The 14,701-nt window shown below is 43.8% G+C and overlaps 1 protein-coding gene across 3 annotated transcripts in view; it reads right to left on the bottom strand.

Annotated features, from left to right (window-relative positions):
- The window catches only part of su(r) (dihydropyrimidine dehydrogenase su(r)), a 30,857-nt gene that overhangs the window by 12,772 nt on the left and 3,384 nt on the right, over nt 1-14,701 (bottom strand). Inside the window, exons 2-13 of one of the 3 annotated variants that reach the window (XM_055075432.2) lie at nt 12,872-12,982; nt 11,600-11,682; nt 10,839-10,926; nt 8,886-9,047; nt 6,688-6,884; nt 6,124-6,205; nt 5,932-6,013; nt 5,744-5,851; nt 4,654-4,823; nt 2,808-3,018; nt 1,538-1,716; nt 970-1,185 (exon numbers count right to left, since the gene is read on the bottom strand). In XM_055075432.2, coding sequence (XP_054931407.1) covers nt 970-1,185; nt 1,538-1,716; nt 2,808-3,018; nt 4,654-4,823; nt 5,744-5,851; nt 5,932-6,013; nt 6,124-6,205; nt 6,688-6,884; nt 8,886-9,047; nt 10,839-10,926; nt 11,600-11,682; nt 12,872-12,982 — 1,689 coding nt within the window. Of the gene's footprint in view, nt 1-969; nt 1,186-1,537; nt 1,723-2,807; nt 3,019-4,653; nt 4,824-5,743; nt 5,852-5,931; nt 6,014-6,123; nt 6,206-6,687; nt 6,885-8,885; nt 9,048-9,479; nt 10,523-10,838; nt 10,927-11,599; nt 11,683-12,871; nt 12,983-14,701 lie in introns of those variants that run through there. The other 2 variants (XM_050186384.3, XM_055075433.2) reach the window with 2 other exon arrangements.

Below are 14,701 nucleotides of genomic sequence, written 5' to 3' on the forward strand. Positions count from 1 at the left end.
TTGAACAGTAAAAAGTTTAGCAATGCCGTTTCCAAAGGTTCCACACCGAACGCCATGTACCTAATACGAATACAGCAGAGATCTTGAAACCATTTACTTTATGCGTCGTAAGCAGAATGAAATTTTGTCAATAATGGTGATGTCTGATCCAAAAAAATCTACGTCCCATAACATTCTAACCAATATTCCGATATTAAACACGAGGCTCTATACAAAAATCATATGTTCTCATATGTCATATGGGATTATTGGATATGAGTTTCATAGAGAATGCGGGTCTTTTTTTTTTTTCAATTGAGAGCGAGTAAATTCTGCAGCAACAAGCATCTGCCTTTCACAAAGCAGTGCTTGTGGGATACAATCATGGATGACGATATAGAATCGGATGAAATAAATAAAACCTTCGTTATTTGCAACTCATTTGAATACCTATCGTTTTTAAATAGGCTTAGCCACTCGAGATCTATTTCATGAGCTCTGTTACCCTTACATTTAAACCTTCGCTCAGTGCAATAAATTGTACGTCACAAAGGATTCAAATGTAAGGTTACCAATGTCCTTGGAGGCGCTAGCAGACGCATAAAGCTTAACTGGACGAAGAAGGCCATGAAGAAATAATTGGACACAGTGAAGCGATTTACCGTCCAAGATCTGTTTCTCTGCCTTTTACTTCACCGTCCATACTGGTGTTTTAGCGACCCCAAGCGCAATGCACAACGCGTCAAATTGGAACTTTTTGATCCGGATTATGTGCAGACGCAAGCCATTGCATATACATTTCTCGTGCTATCATTCTTTCGTCGTCAATTCCTAGCGTTGTTTAACTTCCTTCCCCTCCCCACTCCCCTCGTTCGGATGCACCAACCGTCCCTAACCTATATAACACTGAAAGTAAAGTAAGAAAACGAAGTGCGCCGTATATCGTTTGCAGTTTGTGCCTTTTAGTAGAGGACCTTAAGGACCACTTGCCTTGTCGAGGCCGAAAGTCTTGGTCAGGGCGAATCCCCATCCAGCTTTGAATGCTCGCCGGATCATGGCGCTGGTTGTTGTGGGCGGAGCGCTGGCGAGGCCGAAAGGGTTTTTGAACTTGAGTCCACAGAATTCCACGCTTAGATCCACCAAGTCGATGGGGGTGTAGAAGCGGGGCAACTCGGGTACTGGCGGTACGGACAGGTTGTGCAGCGACTGCATCCACGCAACACAATAAGGAATCACTACGAAGAGCAGTCAAAAGAGACCAGAGGGGTCACAGGTGGATAAAGACCTTTCAATGTGTTCTCACAAGTGATCGACAGTGGATGAACAAAGAAAGTTACATGCCACTCAAGATGATGATTTTCTTGTTTTCTAATTGTAGACCACCGCGAAAGATATTGGTGTACAGAACAATGATAGGAAAGGGGAAGAGGGGTGAGAGGCGTAGCTACGAACTAAAATTGAAACCCTATTTCAAATAAGTACTTTATATCAGTGCATGATGACTAGTAAAAGGAAAGACTGCAGCTAGTTTGTCACAGATCATTCGAGATTTTCTTACCTGCAGATATTTGTGGATGTGCCATGAGGCTGTCTTCCCATCATTGACAGCCTCAACCGTAGTCTCTGCGACGCCGGCTAGGTCACCACCGCAAAACACCCAGGGCTCGCTCGACTGCATCGTCTTGGTATCAACTTCCGGCAGCCCGTACTTGTTCAGCTTGAGCGGACTGAGTGCCTCTACAACTGAAAACGAAGTTCATCTCCTATAACTGCGAACCTAGACATTATTACACGGAATCGTGGAAGCACCGTATATTGACAAACGAAATGGTGTTTCGATTAAATATAAGTCCTGGAAGCCTAGTTTCAATGAAAGCATGACTCGGAAACTTGCGCACTCCCCTATACGGCTATTCTCTTTTTTTTTTAGGAATGAGTAGCATAAGAATAATTGTACAAGGCGCCGTCACCTGAATTTGCATCCTTCTCCTTCTTGACGCCATACTATAACCCCTGCTTTCCCCAATGACTAGCCACGTTGGGACACCAACTAAAAACAATGAGAGATATTTATCGCCCTCAACCTACCAGTTCATTGAACCATCTTTTATAAGTTTATTCGATTGATCTAAAATCCCGGAAATTGAATTTGTCAAATGCGTAGCTTCACTACTTGCACGCTAGAATAGGTTGAGCCACTTGGCGATAGAATAAAATTACTTCATCACTTTTATCATTCATCTAGCGAGGGCTGTCCAACGCGTTAGAGTCCCTTTAATCCTTCACTGCGATTCGCGATTAATCCTTTCTTCTATACGTAAAACAAGGTAACGGGTCCAGGCTGCACGCTCCAGAAACTCATGCCTACTCATTCGGAGCGCCTACTGCAGCAGTTGCATCACAGCCAAGCTGGAAGGAGAAGCAGGACTTATAGCCACCGGCTAGCCTAAGCTTTGACCCGACGCCTTCCCACAATGTTGGCGAAGGCGAGACCTAACAGCGTCCTCGTTAGGATTGTGCTAGCGTTATCCTAAATCGGTACCGTGGTGAACAAGGCTAATTGTACCCCAGGATAAATCTTTCCTCGCCGCCAGTCGGTGTGCAGTCAGCCGACTCGTCAACAGCGAGACGCGCAAGCCTCCGCTGACAATGTCGCAACGATGTTCTCATTCGAGCGTCATACAAAGTGTCGTTATTCGTGTCCAGTAATCTGAGAATGCGCAAGGCTTTAGCCACCCAATAAACGTTCCGGCTTAAATCTGAAGCAGTGTTTCACAACACTTCTAAGCAGGGCACTCCGAGCAGGTCATCACGGTTTGCCACATTACCCGAATTATCTCCGAGAGTGGAGCCAAAGGCCGAGATGATGAAGTCCGCCTTAAGCCGGACGACCTGTTCTTCGTCCTCGATCCAGCTGCCATCTTCGCCCTGCTCCGTCCGGAGGAATTCCATGCCCTTTATGCGACCCTCGTGAACGAGCAAGTTGCGCGGGGACAGGAATGGAAGGAATTCGCACTTCTCTTCCTTCGCCAACTCCATCTGCAAGGCAGTGATGCAATGAATTACTCGTGCACCTTGCCAGCAGGGTATCAAACTGGAGCTAAACCGAAAACCCAAAAGTTAAACAAACAACACGTTACTTCTTCGCCGAACCAGAACTGAACCAGAAGGTTGCGATTATTATTTTTTTCACTCCGGAACGAAACCGAGAAAAAGAAAATCGGTTTACGTCGGGCACCCTTCTCTGGAGCTTGTTATCCAAGCGTTGCCTGGACTTGTGGCTTAACCGTGCTTATTCGTAAATGCACATGATAATGCTGTAACTTGAAAAGTGACATTCACGTTATTGCGGTTTTCAACCTGTCGTGTCATGAAACAGGCATGTTAGTAATGGACTCTTGAGCATTTGAAACTTTTAGCTGTCAAATAGTTCTTCAGTGCATGGGGGGATGCCTATATTATAATAGCTGGAATAAAGAAGCACTTTCTAGCAGTGGGGTCGCTTTTGATCACACCCATACGTAAACTGAAGTACGAGTCGGGGAAGGAGAAGGAGTGTTGCTCGCTGCAAGAGGACTTATATAGACTTGAAGTTGGCAGCAATTGCCTCATACGAGCGCCACTTATCAAATGCGGTAAGGTCTGGAGCCTGTCATACTCCGTCCCATACCAAAACAGCACCTATGGCGCATTCTATTGGCAAAACGGGAGCGGAGGCAAAGGGCAACGAACAGCAGAGTACTAACGCAGCTAGAATGCAACCGCTTGCTCCTCCATTGAAACGTTTCATGCGCTTTTCGAGCAGGTGCTAGGGCAAAGGTGTATCGCGTGACCAGATTTTTTACATTCCCGAGGCGGTTATCGCGCGAACTTGGATTCTCAGCCGCCATTGCTGCTGCACACTGAAGCAAAACGACGCAAACACAACCAAAATAAATGGCTATGACGCCTTTGCATCATATGGCTTCCTTCGCACTCCGCTTTTCGCGCAGGGGCAGCTCGAACTGCTCTCAACTGCTCTCAGCGTCGCCAGACTTCTCTTTTGCCATTTGGTCGCAGCGCTCCTGTTCCTGTTCGCCTATTGTGACGCAGCTAATCTTGAGAGAGCACTTTACGGGCGCCTTTGAATGCTCCTGTTCGCCCAGTGGAATGCGCCACTAGTAACCCAAGGGACCCGTATCGGTGCAAAAAGGTTGCGCGCCATCCATGCCACATCGATCTACATGGCTCACCATTAACACTCTAGCTATCTAGACATCTGCAGCGTAAATGTGTCGCTTTCTGTCTGGTTTAAAACGCATGCAACCTTCCTCAAAATATATACGTGAACATTGTTACAGGCACGTCGTGCATCTTCAAGTACACGCTAAGACGCTGCGTCGCATTTCGTTTCGCGGCTTTATTTTGCCCATTCCTGCTAACACAACCCTACTTGTCGGCTCCCGTGATTGCTTAGCGCGCACGCCTTAAACTCGCAATCTGTTTTCTCGCGCGCTGAAACCTGTCTAGCTGGCAGAAATTTCTCCCTTTCCGATACGTTCCGCTTGCATTGCTTTTGTTTCGCATTGCACGAAACAGATGTCGTCCAACTTGAACCAATTTGTTTCCATCACGCCGCCTCCGCGACACTGGCCCGGATTTATTAAGTCAGAACCAAGACGGAGCTGCACTCACCTCCTCTGGGACAGCGCGGATGTTTGTGAAGCCCTTGCGGAACACGACAAAAACCCGCCTCGCTCCGCACCGAAGCGCTGACGTGGCGCAGTCAAATGCCGTGTCTCCAGCTCCCAGGACAATTACGCTACCGTATAGGCTGGGCAGCGACTGCTTGCAGTGGCACATTCCTGTCGACAGAACGAGGAGTCTATGCGTGACTACACTTCTAGGCGCGCTGCGTGCTTGCGCGGCATCTGGGCTATCTAGAGCAGGGGGCAGTTGTGTGCATATTTTGTACGAAGCACGCGCCGGGTGAGTGGCGCTGCAAAGCGTAAATCAAGTTGTATCAAGGGTGTATCAAGTTTAGGGTTGATAAGGTGTAGTAAGTGCAGTGACGGTGGGGAATAGGAAGATTGGGAAGCAAGTGAAATTGCTTCACGCTCTCCTACAATGTCTCTAATATATAACTGGCCAATTTATGTAGGTAAATGTGTCACTGAACTACTGAATACCTGAATACGCGATGCATGTCGTAAATGTTGCAGATCACTCAGGAATACACTTTTAGCCGAAATGCCGTAAAATTATTATTTTGTGTAGCATTGCGAAGCCCCATTTGAAGGGAAACAAATGCGTTAGGCTGGACCGTCTGTTCGGCCCCTTTATGAAGTTTGGCCGCTGTGTGCTTTTCTGTACGCTCAAACTACCTTTTAAGGCTATTCAAATAGCGTGCAGCATGCATCATACCGGTGTCCTGAGCAGGCTTATTAATTGAAGCACCCCGTGTGAGTCTAAACTTCTTGTAATTTTTTTCGCTTGTTTCAGAAAAGTAACTGCACCTACTCGTGTCACCCTTATAGTGTAGCCACACTGCGGTATCTACTACCAATTATAAAAAGAGTAAATTAGGAAAGTCCTTACTGGTTTTTAATGAACAATAGCGCAATGAACAGGGACCGAAAAAGATGCAACGACAGGATCAGGATGCTCTCAATCGTTATTGCGTCTTTCTCCGTTACTGTTATTGAGCTATTTTTATTACAAACAACTTGCAATCTTAATTTAATTGCATTGTTTGACGGTAATTTGCAATAAAAAGAAAACTAACCTGGTTTGCTAGCTTTTGCTACGAGCGGTAAGAACGTCTTTGACGTGAAAAATCCATGGCTTGAGTCTAGGCCTTCAAATATGGGAATGACTTTTGGATCTGGCAGTCCTGAAATAAAGTGAAATTTATCAGAATTGTTTTAGACAACATAAACTTTTACGTCATAGCAATGATATTGTGGCACCTACCTATGCCAAGGAAGACTGCATTGTAGTCCTTCTTAAGAGACTGGAGAGTGAAGTCCCGGCCGAGAGCCTTGTTGAATTCGACCTAAGTGTTATCAAAATTCCAGTTATCACGATTATTAAGGTCTCTTATCGCTAGACTAGCACTCAGAAAGTAAACGAAGATTTCCAAAATGATAAATTCTCTTTACTCACTTTGACGCCTAAGTCCCTGACGAGATCAAGTTCAAATGAAACGACATCGAATGGAAGCCGGTACTGCGGGATCTCGGCGGAGCTGAAAGAGGCATTTAATTCTTTCTTTATATATATATATATATATATATATATATATATATATATATATATATATATATATATATATATATATATATATATATATATATATATATATATATATATATATATGCATTTTTTTATTTTCGTAGTTCTAAATATGGAATACTTTACGCGATTACCGTTTACACTTTTCAATGATTCCAGCTTCTCATCTGCTTTAAAGCATAATATTACCATTCCTGAATTTTTACAGAACCGTAAAATGTACTCCACTTCCTGAAAGTATATGCATTTGCATTGGTTACTAGAAGAAAGAGCTCAAACTCGCTGCCTTGTAATCAAGCCAATAATGATCGCTTTCAAGCACAATACCAAGACCATTGACAAACAGGAACGAACACAACATAGAAGGAACAGAAATCAAGGGTAGGCCAATCACGTACGGCTTGACACTTAGCTCATGTGAATATCAGAGCTCACCTGAGACCGCCGAAGTAAGGCTGCTTCTCAAAAATGACGATGTCTGAGTATCCGAGCCGGGCCAGAAACGTGGCACAGCTCATGCTGGCCGGGCCACATCCAACAAGGGCAATCCTAGCTTTGTAACTTTCTGGAAGCTCATGGGGCGGGGGCAGGTTGGGAGGCCGTATTTGAGGGACTCGCATCTGTTTAAAAACCTTTGGACGAAATCGAAAAAAAAAGAAACAGGAGCATGTATTTTGAAGTGGGCTCTTGGTACACCTTTTTCTTCGTTTATCAAAAAAGAAAAGAATGGTCGATTTGCTTTTACTCAAGCCGTGACTTTAGTCGCCTATTCTAGACCCCAGTCTGCAAACGCATAGGTGCTCTTAATGCTGTAGTACAGTTCCTTGAGATCTTGAACGCGGATAGTGTTTCTTAAGTAACTATAATGCACAAAACAGGTATTTATTGGTTTGCCAGAGTACCATAATAGATGTCATAGCAACACACATGCAATCGAGAGCGGCTGGAATCTAAGAGTAATAAGATATAAGATGGCATCAACTGATCCAGGACAGCTGTAACTGGCGTTCGTATTCTTGCAGAGATCTTACTGATACTGATGATACTGATGTTGATGATGATCAAGTTCCTTGTGAGAAGATCATCATATAGCTTTATCGTTGCGGGTATTTCGCTATACAGTCACAATGTCTATACGGTCCATCTATCTAGGTAGGCAAAAGATCTGGATGTAAGCAGGGCGGCCAAGGTTTTAAGGCCGTTTAGAATCACACCTTGGGAAGAAAAGTAGCTACCTACAACGCGAAGTTTCAAAGCATTGCGCTTTGCGAGGATAATCAGCTGGTTAAGCTGACAGTACGTGGAAGTGGGCTGGGACATCGCGGATCACCGCTGAGATACTTTGCCCTCCATGAGGAAGCATTTCTTTCAATAGGGTCCAGCGTCTCGTGGAACTCAGCGATATCTAAATACCAAGCGCGCTGATACAATCTTTTGGCTTCACGTTAATCTGTTATAATTTCATTAGCCTTTTTTTTCCTTTTTGTTGTTTTTCTTCGTTAAGGTTTAGGGATAGCCGGACCTTTCTGCCACCAAAGCTCCACGTTTCAGATCTATTAAAGGAGAAAAATGAGGTAGCGCGTCCTCTAAAACAATAGGATCAAATATTTTGTCGTAAAGATGTCTGCGAATGTCGCACTATACAGGCATCGTCAGGAGACGTTTGTCGTAGCAAAACAAACTTCTGTAGCTTAGCCTGCCATTTTTACCTAACAAGTTCAATTTTGTTGCAGTGACAGAAATTTCTGTCATAATTCTGGCGTGTTGTCGCTGCCTCACGACCAGTTTGCCCTCACGGTAGAAAATGTAGCCGTTATGTCAAAATGGCAGCGCTTACAACATAACTTTTGGTGGAAAAAAAAACAACGAAATATACAACATCATTGAATTCTACAACAGCTTTCTTTCCTTTCAAGCATTTGTTGTAAACTTGCCAATCTTCCCATCGTTAATATGAATGTACTGTGAACATCTCCAAGTGGCAAATCAATTGTGAAAGCTTCTGATTATAATTTTGTTTATACTGTTCTATCGTGTGGTTTTTTTTTTATGCGTGTGCGTTTAGCTACAATTTGGAGATAGCGCGCTCTTCAGTAGCCAAACTTTCAATACCGTCGCACTTAATAAACAACAACGTTCAGTAAAACACCGCACATGCAGCATTTTAACTTCGTAGGAGGACCGGTATGATAAGGGAATGCCAATGACGCAAGGTGTAGTGTATTACGTACAAAGCGTACAAGTCACTGAGGAGGCTAAGGAACGTTGCTTGCTGCAGCCTGACCCTAGCCTTTCAACAGTTTCCGGCAATTTCCGTGCCCGAGCGCCACATAGCAAGTGCGCTAAGGTCTGAACCCCGTCCCATGCCATCTAGCTGATAACATATAAGAGCACCATAGCACAAGGAACAGGCTGAGCATCAACTATTCCCCGTCGACCCGCATGGCTCACCATTCACACTCTTAACTCTAAATCACTGAGAAAATGTCAATTGCGTTTTTGTGCAGAGCCGTTTTGCGCTTCAGCACATCTATTAAACTTTCAGCGTAAATTTCAGGACGCTTTATAAGCCACTCGTATAAGCAAGAAATAATTGTCTTGCTGAAGGCGTTGTCTGAAAGCGCAGTCCTTACGTCCGTAGCGAACTGCTGCAGGCCTCCTATGTTAATGGGCCCTTCTTCAGAAGCGTAGAGATTACACCCTCCGACGCAGAGATCGCTCGTCGGGCAAACCATGCCGCAGGTGAGGCCCAAGGGATTGTCCGAGAAGATGGCTTTTGCTGCGCCATAATAGTTCTGTGTCAAAAAAAAAAAAAAGAAAGTGGTCTAGGCCTCATTCACAGTTGTACGAGTTCACAGTTACACACTTCAAAATCACGCGTTTGCAGTTGTACGCTTTATACATTTACAGTTAGAACATTTATAAGGCAGGCAATGAAGCCAGAGAAAACAGAAAAAGAATGATGGCGTAGTATAGCGTGGAGTTTGCAGTATATCGCATGATTAGCGGGCAGCATTCCTTTCTCCCACATTACTCACCAGCTATTTCTTATTTGCAGTAATGTACAGTTATATAATGATATAATATAGAGCTATCCTCCAATAATTAGTTATGTACGCAAATGTACAGTCGCGTTCAATATCATCTACAACACAGTGCCCGTGCACGAAGGGGCTATTAGACTACACGGTGGCGCCTATTAAAAAAGAAAATGGTTTACTAAATACCTGTAATTGAAACGGTGTTTAGCTCTCCAATTGTTTGTGCACCGGCGCCGGAGTCCAGACTTGGGGCCCAGTCTACTACGGACGCGGTGTCGCTGCTCAGTGTGAACGTGCTTGCACTTTTGCGGTGAAATGAAATATTCGACACGTGTCAAAGGGAAAGGCGCGCGAATCAGACTCCAGGCGAATACATTAGCCTTGTCCCACGAACAGCAAGTGTTACACATTCGGCAAACCTTCTCTCATACGTTTACACCATCTCTTTCCCCGACAACTGTCCCAGCACAAGAGTGTGGAGTTAGGATGCTGTGTGGAGCAGCGTTCCGAGCCGGTCAGCCCTTCCTCATCTTTTCTTGGTTGACTCACAGGTGTGGCTCTGGCTATCTTTGATACCTTTCCGCCATTATGAATACAGCTCGGCACACTCTTAAAGGAAAAAGATTAGTCTAGAGCATGCGCGTTTTTTCCCCCTCTGACATGCGTGCGATCACCCAGTTTTTGTAACAGATGAAGTGGGATCAATAGCGCTGGCATTTCTATGTACCCCTGTGTAGCACACTGATATTGCTTCAGCCCACACTTGCAACTAGAGTGCCAGCGAAGCGATAGTCGCACATAAGAGTGCACATAAAGGTGGACTGACCTGCACATAAGTCCTTCCTATGAATGAACCAGCAGTTGATAGTCGGCGATTGCGTAAGTCTTTCACTGGTGCTGTTACTGCGTCGCCTTTATCTCACTGTCTGACTGCTAGAAATAGGTTATTAGAGGGAAAGGTACTTTTGCCTACCAATCCCCATAGCCACGATGGACATTTGAATATGCGCTTTCGTGCATCCTTGACCAGCATTTGGGGTGGTTGCTTTTGTAAGGTTATAGTCCGTGTGAAATAGTCATATTTTAACGTTCTACCGAAGTGCTCTAAGACAGAGTGACGTATAATATATGAAGTTTCTCTGCTTCGGCTGCTTTAGCAGATGCAGTTTAGAGAAATGCGATATCTGTGTTGGTGCAAAGCTACAGGTTTGTAAACGGTGAGGTTTAGTTATATTTAGAGTTGCCGACTTTCGCCAATTTCGTGAGACGAATTTAAGTCTTAAATCGGAATTCTACTCTATACAGTAGGTATAGTTAACCTTATTCTAAACAGTGTTATACAGATGAGTTCAGTGGTTGCCTGCGCAGAGCATTGCTGAGATACACTTTTATTTAAGCAGGAAAATCGTGGAGTTAATCCCGAGGGAGACCTTTCTCTTAATCACAACGGGATGTTTAGTGAAAGTGGTCGCGCGCTTTTCTTAATCACAACGGGACGTTTAGTGAAAGGGATCGCGCGCAGTAACAGTGGTACTTTGCACCCACCTTTGTCGCAATACTGCTGATAAATGCCTTGATGTCGAGCTGCGTGGGACAGCTTTTCTGGCACGGAGCATCCGCACATTTTAAACACCTGTAAGAATAATGGTAAACGTACGGCATTACCGAATATGGAGTCCACGTACTTGCGTGTCATACCCGTTTTAGCTTTAACGATTTAATCAGCCATGAATAGCTCTGGCGTGCATAGCAGACAAGGGCTGTGGAAAGTGTAGAAGTGCTGGCCAGTTGATGTACCATAGTAGCGCCAACAGACAGGAAAAATGATTAGACAAACATTGCTGTGCAAATGTGGAACTGAAATACAATAGGGAATTTTTATATGCTACATAGTTACGTATGCGTATATCAAGCCCTTTTTCTATGTTTGTCGGTTTTTTATTACGCCTATATGCTGGCCACTATCTCAAATATATCAGTTTCTTTTTTTTTTCTTTTTGTGACACCCTTCTGAGTGATTGTTAATTATGCGACTGTTAACCTTTTTTTTTTTTTTTTCATCTTTCTTGCTGCTTGCTACCTTTCCTATGGTTCACCCATCGTTCCCAAGCGTGCTAAAGGCAAAAAGAAAAGGCATCTGATATACTTGCGACTGTTTCTTGAAGCGAGATTTTCCAGTGGATTTTAGTTTTATGTTATGCACTAATTCTCCTGTCGCTCGGTGATACCTCAAAGTTTAGAAGAACTGCCGGAGACACTGAGACGATCGCTCTTTGAACTGAATTTTGCTTCTTTATCAAAGTTACCTGGCCGCTTCTCTTAAAGCACCACGTTCGCTCAAGGTAGTGTGCTTGATGTCGTCGAAGTTTTTCTCCAGAGGCTTGCAGCTCTGAAATAAAGGATCATTCGCATGACACATTCGCATGAATTGCATAGGAAGTACATGTTACGGTTCCGCATATAATCGTGCCGTTTTAAAGTTTAGTTGGAAGTTAGTGCTTGTTCGTGTACGCCCTGTCGTACCTTTTTTTTTTTTTCTCGTGCTTCAAGTTTACTAGCTATAGAATACTAACTAGCCCGCTCTCGAATCCTCCTTAACTCTGTAGCGCCGAAAGAAATTATTATGTCGGATACCAAAGGAAAATGATGAGGAGTGCACGTTTGCGAAACTGCATTTTTGCAACAATGTGTTTAATAAATCTTGTGCTATCGTCCTTTTAATTATTCAATGAAGTATAGTTGATCCAGAAACCGGCGACACAGTACAGGCCAACATTCCGATTGCGTACAATTTACTAAGTTAAGAATGTAAGTCGGTTTTATTGGCACCTTTATTGGTTCAGGTTAGGTATGCTTCAGCAAGGTATATTTAATGCTGCTAGTTAATAAGCATACGACCGCAAATCGACCTATGCTCAATGAAATGCGACATGTGTTGGAATGATCTCTTTCAAGGAGCAACTATAAGGAGGATTATAACATCTTCGTAGAAACGGCCATCACTATTGTCATTGTGTTCCTGTGTTCCTATCGCCACTACAGTTGTAATTTTCGACTTTTCATGGCGCTGAAAGGCTTATGTGGCTTCTGTGAGCGTAGTATAATGCACCGTTCCTTTATTTTTATTGGTCGCTGCGTAACCTGATAAGATATCCTTTTCAGGAAGTACCGATATCCCAAAGATTTGACCTTGATAAAAACAGTCACGGAGTTTATACAAAGTACACATTTTCCAACAGATATGTTGTAATCCCGTTTATTTAGACAATAGCGGAAAGAAACGAAATGCTCTTTGATAGATGTCAGTAATACTATGCTTTATTTCATTTTTTTTTTCATCAGAAACCTTGCACGTCGTTTAACGGAAATGCTCCGCTTAAGTTAATGAATATCACTCACTGCATTTGCGTTATCAACATAGTCCATATAACGTCCTCCTGCAGGTTCCTTCGAAATAAACGTTCTTACTCCAGCCAAGCCTATCTCGTTGAAGATAGAGTTGGCGAGAAAATGTGGTTGAGAGTGAGGCACACTGTGAAGACGCGATAAGGAAATACAAGATAGTCGCGTGCACTTACGTTGCACTTCTTATCGCTGTTCCTCTTCCAGTGCTGCTTGTTTCGCTTTGTGTCGGCGCTGGGCGTTATCGTCGTTGTCTGCTTGACGCGTGGATTGAGCGCAAGTATGTTCTGTGAATGAAAAGCAGATTGAACAAAATCGGTGCACTGACTTGTTCCGGTCGTCTTGCGAGGAACCGTTCCTTTCATGTGTATGTTTCGAAAGCTGGCTCGCAGCTTGAGACAGTAGCGCTAATAAAACGAGCCAATAAATCAGCGGTGAACCAGCTCGAGCTTCTGCAGTGTACTTGCGATGGTCAAGTCAAAATATAAATTTTTTAAGCCCCTGCTACACGAGGTCCTTTGAAGTAAGGGCCTTTGTTTTATGCTGAAGGCCCCTAAACCAAAATAACTTTCGGCGCTGGCGCAGGGTACACGGTGCGGTTTCCTTTATACGTTTTCAGTGAGCAACGCCGCAAAGCATATGGCAATCACTGCTTCTTGACAAGGGAACTAACAAAACGTTAGAAAAAATGCAATATCTGGCCAAATCGCCTCCCTGCTAAGTAATAAAAATATTTTGCAGGCACTGAAATTATTAATAACGCACCATTGTGTTTCGTTATGTTTTATTTTTGCTGAAAAGCTGCGCATGAATTTACCCGTTCAGGATCATGAAGGAGTTGGCTGTCTCTTTCCGTGAGGCACCGTTACCGAAAAAGGGATGCTTTGTCATGTGTCACCTCCCGTGAAGGACTTTCCGGTAGATGTCCCTTAGCACAAATGCTTTTGGAGTGACCATGTGTCGAGTTTTCTATTAACTGTATGCAAGGAAATGATGGTGCCCGTTAGAAGCCACCGACTAATCCTCTTCATTTAATTCATTGACGAGCTAAAAAAAATGGCGTCAAACAAAGAGTACGGCGTAGACTATGGTCAAATGTCCAGAGAAACTTGGTTCCCAATGGGGTTATTAGTCAAGTGATGACGTTCCAACTCCAGAAACTCATCACTGACTTTGCTGATAATTGGTTAATGGGGATAAATAGTGTGCACCTAGAAAAGGTTGTATATTTCTAGGCTTTGTGCTGCTTCAATCAGCGCAAGAAAAACATCGCGAACACAACTACACGGCTGTCAGGAAGCCGAATTTACGCTGACGCTGCTAACATTCGCCATCCTGAAAAGCCACCCTGCTTGCTCTGATTAGTCTGCAATTTTCGTCTGCAGACTTAATTAGCATTAGAGGTAATCTTGTCATATAAATGAAAAGTTCTTTAACCCATGCTTCATATCCTTTAGTCAAGTATTTTGGTGTAGGATAAATACAGACTGAAACATCATTGTCTAAATGTTCGCTACCATAGTAGACAGAAATAACGTGGCGTGAGGTCGTCGTTAGGACGCTTAAGGCTCATTCACACTAGGCCAACACGTCACCAACGCCCACCAAATGACGATAAGACGCCGACCATCGGCTGACTAGTCGTCAGAATGGCGTTTGTAAATGTTTGAGCATTTTAACCACTGTCAATAACTCAGTAGGGAGTTACGTCGCCCAAAACGTCTATTGGGGTGTTCCCATCCTGGCCAGCATCGGCGACTGTCAATAGAAGTTATTCAATCAATCAATCAATCAATCAATCAATCAATCAATCAATCAATCAATCAATCAATCAATCAATCAATCAATCAATCAATCAATCAATCAATCGATCGATCGATCAATCGGAGACTGTCTACGTTCACAGCTAAGGAGACAGTCGAGACAGCTGTGTCTGGCGTGCCTCACGACAACCTAGATGATAACTATCCTACAAAACGAGATATTCCGATATACCAGCGACGATT

The sequence above is a fragment of the Dermacentor andersoni genome, chromosome 11 (genome assembly GCF_023375885.2).
Source record: "Dermacentor andersoni chromosome 11, qqDerAnde1_hic_scaffold, whole genome shotgun sequence".
NCBI lineage: Eukaryota > Metazoa > Arthropoda > Arachnida > Ixodida > Ixodidae > Dermacentor > Dermacentor andersoni.